The following is a 10,000-nucleotide window of genomic DNA, read 5'->3' as shown; positions in this document are numbered from 1 at the left end:
CTTCATATTTATGATATCCTCCCTACAGATCCGAGGTATCCACCCCTTCATATCTATGATGTCCACCCTTCAGATCTGAGGTATCCACCCCTTCATATCCATGATATCCACCCTCCAGATCCGAGGTGTCCACCCCTTCATATTTATGATTCTTCTTGTCGGGTAGGTGGACAGTTTCACCCTGGCCGCTGTGTTTTACACCTGCATGGGTGTTGGCTTCGGTGTGACTGTGGGGATATACCCTGCAGCTGTGCTGGACACCGTTGGAACCCGTGACTTCTCCATTGGTATCGGGCTGGTGTCGACTGTCGAGGGGATTATGGATGTGATGCTTGGTATCCTCACAGGTAAGAAGTCCAGCTCAAATTGTGTCATTTAACATATATGTGGGGTGATAGCCTAGAGGTAACGCGTCCGCATAGGAAGCAAGAGAATTTGAGCGCGCTGGTTCGAATCACGGCTCAGCCGCCGATATTTTCTCCCACTCCACTAGACCTTCAGTGGTGGTCTGGACGCTAGTCATTGGGATGAGACGATAAACCGAGGTCCCGTGTGCAGCACGCACGTAAAAGAACCCACGACAACAAAAGGGTTGTTCCTGGCAAAATTCTGTAGGAAAATCCACTTCCATGGGAAAAACAAATAAAAATGCACGCAGGAAAAAATACAAAAAGATGGGTGGCGCTGTAGTATAGCGACGCGCTGTCCCTGGGGAGAGCAGCCCGAATTTCACACAGAGAAATCAGTGGTGATAAAAAGAAATACAAATACAAATAATCGATCAGGTGCAAGGGCAAAAACCTTGTTAAACAAGAGAATGGCAGCAGCAGCACTGGAACCAGCAGTAAGTATGACATTCAGACGTGTCCGACTATGACCATCAGAACAGCAGAGGAAGAGGCAACTGCTGTCCCGACTATCTGGGCTAGAATTTGAATAAAGTGGAGTATCTTGCTCAAGTTACATCCTCACTCTCTCGGCCAAAAGGTTTATAAGACAGTCTATGCGGCCCTTAAGGCTGCAGCACTAAGAGCCAGTGCAATCTGATCTCTTAGTTTCAGTCATAGTTCTTCACAAAAGACAAAGCTAAAGATGACTTCCCATTGCAGTGGAGAAGCCATTGATCATACAGCTCTCACTCTAATTTTGGCACAACTGTAATCTTATTTCAATATGATTTTATTATATCTATCTATCTATCTATCTATCTATCTATCTATCTATCTATCTATCTATCGTCTACACCAGGTTTGAGACAAACATGACAAGGTTGTAGTCAACACATCGTTTGATAACAATTCTCTCAGGGAATCAGCTAAGCCAGTGAGAAACAGTACGTGTGTGTGTGTGTGTGTGTGTGTGTGTGTGTGTGTGTGTGTGTGTGTGTGTGTGTGTGCGTGTGTGTGTCCGTGTGCGTGTGTGTCTGTGTGTGTATATCAGACGCCTGTGTATCAACAGCATCAAATCGTAACACCTCGATTAGGACCATAGGACTATAAAACAGCGTTCAATCATGGAAAAAAAAGTGTTTGAATATCAAACTAAAATTGACAGAGATATCGTAACAGAAAAATTGTGACTGACACATTCCATTTCCACAAGAGGCTTAAAGGGAGGTTACTAAAACTGTAGCGCCATATTGCTGGTTAAATCAGTTATTTCACTATTAATACAGGCCAAAACTCTGTACTGATTGAGGGATACTGAGAGAGAAAGGAAGAAAGGGGAGGTAGAAGGTGGTATAAGTGTGAGAGAGAGAGAGAGAGAGAGAGAGAGAGAGAGAGAGAGAGGGGGGGGGGGCGGGTGGTAGGAAGGGGGTGAAAGATTGAATTTATTGTTTTGTCACTTTCATTTTTCATGTATTCTGTTCATCATTACGAGCTATTGTCTTTTGGTTGATTTAAAACCATCACTTCGTGCACATTAAAATTTAAAAAAAAGTATTTATACTTCATCAAATTCGGTTCATGTTTCTCTTCCTGTCCAACAGGAATGCTGGTGGACAAATTACAGTCCTACAGACTGATCTCCCTTGTGTACGGAGTTGTCAACCTTGCCTCCACCATTTTGCTGCTGGTCGTTTTCCTCTGGTGCCGACGATGAATGTTCTGTATGCTGGCTTCGTTTGTTCCTTGATGGACTGGCTGATTGATTGATTGATTGATTGATTGATTGATTGATTGACTGATTGATTGTTCGGTCTATATTTGTGTCTCAAGGCCTGACAAGCGCTTTTTGTTGTTGTTGTTGTTCCCAGCAGATGTGAAGCAGCGTCTTATTATGGATCAGTCCACACTCTCTGTCCGAACGCAGTGACGCCTCCTTGAGCTACTGAAACTGAAACTGAAACTGTCCACACTCTCTGACACCTCCTTGAAGCTGAAACTGAAACTTATAATATAATGTATGTTTGTATGTATGCATGCATGGGTGGATCGTATTTTATCATATTTTATTGTATTGCTCGTTAGCCTTGACTGACTTGACCATTTTTTAAGATAAGCGTAAATGACTGTATCCTGTACACGTGTATTTTATATGCTACTCCGATATCTATATCAATGGGAGAGATGCTCAATGGAAATGATGTTCCCTCCACCTCTGACTCCACATACACTGTTACATACATGCGCTAGGTCACCTGAAACCACTGGCAAGTAATTTTTTAAAAAAGAAGAAAAAAAGAGAGAAAAAGTAGACATTAAATGGGAAGATAGGGTCGGTCCATTGTTATGATACAGATGACAAATCTTTTCTTTCTTTTTTGTCTTTCTCTCTTTTTTCTTTGGTTATGTATTAGGTTAAGAGAGAGGGGGAAGAGGGAGGGAGGGAGGGGTCAGGGGGCGGGGGGGGGGGGGGGGGGGGGGGGCAGGGGGGTAGGGGGGAGGTTGATGGAGGGAGAAAGAGAGAGAGAGGATGGACGACAGAAAACCTTCAATATCTAACAACTCACACAAGGGCAATAATAAACTCAGACATGTAGCTGTTAGATACACATGTATGTTAAAATGTATGTATGTATGCAGTGTGTGTGTGCGTGTGTGCGTGTGTGTGTGTGTGTAGTCACATTTTGGTGTGTGTATGTAACATAGATATAATGTTTTATGTTAACAAAAGCGTTTTTGTAAAGCACCTAGAGCAGATTTCTGGATAGTGTGCTACATAAGCATCCATTATTATTGTTATGTAATCACTTGTCATACGTATTTAGAATGCATACAGCAGAACACTAGAACATTATTTAAAAAAAAAAAACCTGGCAAATGTATGCAGACATCAAATACACTTAAAATGAACGCCTCAAGGCACATTGAGGCAATTGCTGCGCCAGACGACAGGGGAAAAATGAAAGAAACTGATTTGTTAATGGTGTGTGGGCGAAAGTGGTGCATGAAAGGTGAATATGAATCTGTGAAAGAAGAAAAAAGAAAGATTTGGTTAAAAAAAAAAAAAAAAGTGGAGAAAAAGAGGAGGTTGGAGCTCCCCCCACACCCCCCAAAAAAGCCAGAAAATACGGTGTTTTGAAAACAGAATAATTTACTACGCTTGAGATAAAAATGAATGCATGTTTAAGGGAATTGTCAGCAGACATTCGAATTTTTGTGGTGAGCTGATAATGATGTGTTGTTTTGCAATGTATCAGGGTTATATTTATTTTTTTTTAAAAATCAGAATAAAAGAAAAAAGAAGAAATTGTATTTTATTGTGCTGCTTTGTATTCTGTGTCTGCACTGTAGTGTTCTGTATTGTGTTGTGTTGTGTTGTATTATACAGTATGCGATGTGTTGTATAAGAATGTACGTCGTTGCTGATGACACATATCACACATGCAAAAGATCGAATGCATACGTTAAAGATCCTGTAATCCATATCAATTTTTGACCTCCAAGGTGTCTTTGTATCTCTTGAGAGGCCTTCCTTGGTCACGTTGTCCTTCCTTCAGTTGTCCATAGAGCGTCATCTTTGGAATTCTGTTGTCCTCCATTGGGACCACGTGTCCTGTCCATCTCAGCTGGCTTTTGATGAGTATTTCTCTTTCTCTTTTTATCACAACAGATTTCTCTGCGTGGAATTCGGGCTGCTTTCCCCAGGGAGAGCGCGTCGCTATACTACAGCGCCACCCATATTTTTTGTATTTCTTCCTGCGTGCAGTTTTATTTGTTTTTCCTATCCAAGTGGATTTTTCTACAGAATTTTGCCAGGAACAACCCTTTTGTTGCCGTGGGTTCTTTTACGTGCGCTGAGTGCATGCTGCACACAGGACCTCGGTTTATCGTCTCATCCCAATGACTAGCGTCCAGACCACCACTCAAGGTCTAGTGGAGGGGGAGAAAATATCGGCGGCTGAGCCGTGATTCGAACCAGATTCTCTCGCTTCCTAGGCGGACGCGTTACTTCTAGGCCATCACTCCACTCAGTGCTGGTTAGAGCACACTTCTTCAGGACCTGTAGGTTGGACAATGTCTTGCTATTTAATGCTGCAGATCTTGCGCAAGCATCGTTGATGGAACTGTTCGAGTTGTTGGATATGTCGGCGGTACGTGGTCCAAGTCTCACAACAGTAGATGAGAGTACTCAGAACCACAGCTCTGTACACAGCAACCTTTGTGCGCAGTTTGATGCTACGGCCTTGCAAGAGACTCTTTTAGAGTCTTCCAAAGGCGGAGCTGGCCTTTGAGATGTTCAACATCAATTCTGATGCGACCAGAGATCCATGCTGCTTACAGTAAGCAGAACTTGTCCACAGTTTTGATCTCTGTGTTGTTGATGATGAAAGGTGGTGGTGGAATACTGGCAGCTCCGGACGGTGAAGGCTGGAGCATGGCCTCGGACTGATTGTAAGTCCAAAGTGTTGACAGGCCCTTGCAAAGCGATCTGTGGTGCACTGGATGTCTTCATGAGAGTGCGCGGCCAGTGCACATTCACCAGCAAAGAGGAACTCTCTCGTCGAAGATGAAGGAGTTTGGCATCTGAACGAAACTGGATGTATCCCCCCATATCACAGCCCCGGAATGCACCAATCAGCACTGCAGCGAACACAGTGGAAAAGAGGGTGGGGGCTAAAACGCATCCCTGCTTCACTCCGTTTTTAACTTGGAATGGGTCAGAGGTATCTCCGTTTTCTTTAAACCCTAGCAACTACATTGCAGTTATAAAATACGATAAAATGCAACACACAACAATTTTGGTTTCGTTTTCTTGTTTATTAGTTTGCGTTTTGATTATTTTAAAATGCAACTTGAGAAAATACAAAACAACATCGCATCATGACTTCATAATTGAAATTCAAAATTAACGTGTGCCTACAAGATTGGTTAATATGCATTTACCTTTCTATCAATTATAACAAAATGCATTAATAAAAGAAAGAAAAAGATTCACACTGGCTTTTATTTCGTCTGTTTCACTTCCTGATAATGCCAAAAGCAACACTCTTAATACAAACGGTATAGACATCTGAGTACTGCAGGAAATACATCTGTTTCGAATACAGTAATGTACATAAATAAAAACAAAACACGTAAGTTCAGAAAAACAAAAGGCATAAGACATAAAGAAAATGTGTTATTAATTGATATTATCCATTGACGAGCGCAATAGCCGAGTGGTTAAAGCGTTGGACGTTCAATCTGAGGGTCCCGGGTTCGAATCACGGTGACGGCGCCTGGTGGGTAAAGGGTGGAGATTTTTACCATCTCCCAGGTCAACATATGTGCAGACCTGCTAGTGCCTGAACCCCCTTCGTGTGTATATGCAAGCAGAAGATCAAATACGCACGTTAAAGGTCCTGTAATCCATGTCAGCGTTCGGTGGGTTATGGAAACATGAACATACCCATCATGCACACCCCCGAAAACGGAGTATGGCTGCCTACATGGCGGGGTAAAAACGGTCATACACGTAAAACCCCACTCGTGTGCATACGAGTGAACGCAGAAGAAGAAGAAGATATTATCCATTGAAAAAAAAATCAAATATCACCCCACACACACGCATACTGAATCTCTCAATCAATCAATCATATCAATCCACTTGTCCATCAAGGAAACAAACGAAGCCAGCCAGCCGGACATTCATCGTCGGCACCAGATGAAAGCAACCAGCAATGAAATGGTGGAGGCAAGGTTGACAACTCCGTAGACAAGGGAGAGCAGGCTGTAGGATTGTAACAAGTCCACTAGCACTCCTGTCGGACAGGAAGAGAAAGGAACTGAAGTGAATAAACTATAAATATCTTCTTCTTCTTTTTTTAAATTTTATTATAAAGTGCACAGAGTAGTGGCGTTAAATCTTCCATAACATACAGTCAACAATAAAACGAATATTATTATCTCTTTTCCTCCCTCTCTGGCCCTACCTCTACCCCCACTATCTCCCTCTCTCATATACACCTCCTCCCTCCCCATCTTTGTCTCTGTCTGTCTGTCTGTCTGTCTGTCTCTGTCTCTGTCTCTCTCACTATCCCTCATTCGGTGCAGTTTGCCGTGCTTTGCAAGGAAAGTAACCATTTAAACAGTCACACAGGACTGGTTTTTTTTTTGTTTTTGTTTTTAATTTTTAGTGGTCTCCCGTTTAACTCTTGAGGGGGGTAGGAGGGTGGATGGGGGAGGGGGTGGTGGTGTGGGGCGGGGGATGGGGGAGTACTGACGACTGACGTTGAGACCAGTGTAGAGATTCTCTTCAACCAGATCTGGGAGGAGAAGCAAGTCCCTTCAGAGTGGAAAAAAAACAACAACATGTGTAAGCCTGTGTGAGTGTGCGCGTTTCTGTGGGTTGTGCGGTTACGCTAAGCGTGACCTCTTTTTTCTTTGGTTATGTATTATTTATTATGTATTATTTTTCTTTCTTTTTTTTATTTCATTCACTCGCATTCCACTTATATTTCACTCTATTATGTATATATATATATATATATATATATATATATATATATATTTCCCCCCCTTAATTCGTTTCCTTGGTATTTTGTTTAACTCACTCAGTACGGCCAGTCCTCTCTTCTCCTCTACACAGACCCCTCGGATGAGAAGAATATATATCATAGAAGTACAAACTTATTTTTGACTATGGCGAATGCAATGTGCCTTTCTTTTTGTTGTGATTTGTGCCTGTGTGATTTGAGACTGTGATGGTGCTGCGTGCCGATGGTACAGATTGAGCTTGATTCCTTACCTGTGAGGATGCCAATAACCACAACGAAGATCCCCATCACAGTGGACGACATCCCGAAACCTATGGAGAAGTGGCGCTTTCCGACGGTGTCCATCACAGCTGCAGGATACATCCCCATCGTTACGCCGTAGCCCATCCCCAAGCAGACGTAAAACACAGCGGCCAGGGTGAAACTGTACACCTACCCAACAAGGTTAAATCACAGATATAAAGATGTGGGGTATGATAGATATGATGGGGGTGGGTTCCTAAGATCTGGAGGGTTGGACACCTTGGACATGAAGGGGTGGATACCTCCGATCTGTAGGGTGAATTTCGTGGATATGAAGGGGTGGATACCTCGGATCTGTAGGGTGAATCTGGTGGATATGAAGGGGTGGATACCTCAGATCTGTAGGGTGAAATTCGTGGATATGAAGGGGTGGATACCTCGGATCTGTAGGGTGAATTTGGTGGATATGAAGGGGTGGATACCTCGGATCTGTTGGATGAATTTCGTGGATATGAAGAGGTGGATACCTTGGATCTGAAAGTTAGATACCATGACGATGAAAGAGTTGAAACCTCGGATCTTGAGGGTTGATACCATGGAGGTGAAAAGGGTGAATTATCATTGTAGTCCATCGTGAAGCGACGACGATGATGTCAGTGAGGCTGTTGGTGAGACTGTTGGCTGAACTCTGATGCCCACACACCTCAACACTCAGGTCGGGGCATTAGCAGGTTTGGCACTTCTGTCCATCCTGAACAAGATGTTCCAAGCATTATTCTTCGAAGGTTCAGGTACCCTGGTATGTCGCCATCCTCCAGGTGCTCTTGTCTACAGAAGTTTTTCCCATCCACCAATGGACTGCAGACACATAAATAGTTCCGGATAAGGTCCTAGCAGCGCTTGGTCTGACCTTCCCGTTGACACTTTCAGATGGCTGGTCCGACCAGAAGAGATGCTTAGGAAGGTGACTGTCTTCCATTCTAATGATGTTGCCAGAACATCTCATTTATGGCTCGATGATCATGGCCTCGGTACCAGGTAAGTTGGTGGTTTTTTTTTCTTTCTTTTTTTTTTTTTTCTTTTTTACCATGAAAGACCTCTTGGTTTGGTATTCCATCTTCACATTTGATAAATAAAAAAAGGGGGATCGCGCGGAAGCAACTAAGATGTGAGTGGTCTGTCCCCATCGTGTCTGTTGTAGCAGGTACACGTCTCGCAGCCATTCCGCAGTGAGGACAGGACCACAGCGATACTTTTCTGGGCGCAGCCTCACTCTCTCTCTCCGGACTCTTGTACACGGGTGTCCGAATGAGCTGAAGGGTCTGGATAGTCAGTCCCATATCTATCTGTCTAGGTTGATGGATTCTTCCACACACATGCATTATGGCAGTATGAGCTTGGTGTGTGGTTGTGACATGCTGGGACAGTCAACACGGCATCTCGCTGCTCAGCATTTCTGGTGAAATACGGCCTGGCTTTTGGTTCATCCTTGAAAAACATGACTGCCCACAAGATTTTGTAGGAATGAGTAATGGTTTCCTGATGGTATGGTGCGAGGGTTATTATGACTGAAAAAAAGGGAAGTGTCTGAGACATTCCCAGTTTTGAGAGGAGTCGAACAGGGCTGTATCTTGGAATTGAACATACTCAGCTTCCTCTTTGGTGAAATGCTTGCTGCAGCGCTTTCAAACATTGATTGAGGAATCAGCATCTTCTGCTGAACTAATGACTATTTTATCGATCTGTGATGTTTGAGCGCGAAATCAAAGATACATGAAACCTTTGTCCGTTCACTGATGATTGTACGCATGCTGTGAACTCTGAAGACCTGCTATGCCTGTTTCTCCACCACCACCAAACATTTCGGTATGGCACTCAGTATGAACAGGACAGAGATGATGTGGACAGGACACGCTGAAAAGAATAAACATCCCGTTATTGTATTAACGGAAGCCTGCTATGCTTTATTTTTATTTTTTAAATACAATTTCATGAACTGAAGATGAGATTCACCAAACCAAGCCCTCTTAGAACTGTTTGATCAACGGCTATGCAGATTGCAAGACAAGGAAAATGAATACTAAAAAGCCAGACAGACAGAAAAGACGAACAAAAAACGACAGGAAGGAAGGACACATGGAACAAAGAGACTCACCTGGCCGATCAAACAAACAGCGAAGCTTCCAAGCAGTCCGCTGAAAATCAACAGTGATGTATTGTGCACGCGTGGATGTAAGCTGACCAGGCCCGCTAGCATTCGACCGAGCAGGGATGACAATGCAAACAGGAAGTTGATCAGAACACCATCCTGCACACTCCATCCTCTGCTAGACGTGTAGTCCAACACCAGAAGCCGAATCGAGAAGAGTGTGCAGAAATTTATGACTGAACATAACACTACACAAACATACAGAGGATTTTTCATGAAATGTAAGTTAGCTTGAAAGGTTTGTAACACATTTCTTATTGATCCTTGTTTGACATTCGTTGCAGAATCATGCTGACGTTGTTGCCCACTAGCAGTTAGGGGGGTGGGAGAAACACATCGGTAGTTTTCTGGCGACTGTGATGGCAGCAAGAATGCAGAACGTACAGTGATGGAATCATCAGGTTTACAACCACTTTCGCTGTCACCACGACAGAAGTGATCCTCAGTGTTTGTTTCTTTGGAGGCTGCTTGTAAATCTCCGGGCTCAGAATCGCTTTTTGGAATATTCCTCAGCAGAACTTCATGGGCTTGTCCTTGATCTTGACTGATTTCTAATCCACCAGAGTCTGAAGAAGTGTTGCCAATCCTTCCTTGCTCCGTGTGAGCATCCTGCTCTGGACCGGATC

The 10,000-nt window shown here is 43.5% G+C and overlaps 2 protein-coding genes across 5 annotated transcripts in view; one reads left to right on the top strand and one right to left on the bottom strand.

Moving 5' to 3' along the window:
* The window catches only part of LOC143290920 (uncharacterized), a 15,974-nt gene extending 13,180 nt beyond the window's left edge, over positions 1–2,794 (top strand). For both annotated transcript variants that reach the window (XM_076600483.1, XM_076600482.1), the window contains 2 exons: positions 167–347; positions 1,991–2,794. In XM_076600483.1, the coding sequence (XP_076456598.1) occupies positions 167–347; positions 1,991–2,103 (294 nt within the window). In that variant the 3' untranslated portion in view covers positions 2,104–2,794. The remainder of the gene's footprint in view (positions 1–166; positions 348–1,990) is intronic.
* A 2,313-nt stretch (positions 2,795–5,107) lies between these two features.
* The window catches only part of LOC143290919 (uncharacterized), a 20,405-nt gene continuing 15,512 nt past the window's right edge, over positions 5,108–10,000 (bottom strand). For 2 of the 3 annotated variants that reach the window (XM_076600480.1, XM_076600481.1), the window contains 3 exons: positions 9,321–10,000; positions 7,174–7,354; positions 5,109–6,187 (listed from right to left, as the gene is read on the bottom strand). The exon at positions 9,321–10,000 is cut by the window's right edge and continues 224 nt beyond it. In XM_076600480.1, coding sequence (XP_076456595.1) covers positions 6,075–6,187; positions 7,174–7,354; positions 9,321–10,000 — 974 coding nt within the window. In that variant the 3' untranslated portion in view covers positions 5,109–6,074. Of the gene's footprint in view, positions 6,188–7,173; positions 7,355–9,320 lie in introns of all 3 variants that reach the window. The other variant, XM_076600479.1, reaches the window with a different exon arrangement.

The sequence above is a fragment of the Babylonia areolata genome, chromosome 16 (genome assembly GCF_041734735.1).
Source record: "Babylonia areolata isolate BAREFJ2019XMU chromosome 16, ASM4173473v1, whole genome shotgun sequence".
Classification (NCBI taxonomy): Eukaryota; Metazoa; Mollusca; class Gastropoda; order Neogastropoda; family Buccinidae; genus Babylonia; species Babylonia areolata.
The sequence above is the reverse complement of the archived record's forward strand: the minus strand, read 5'-3'. Positions and strand labels throughout refer to the sequence as shown.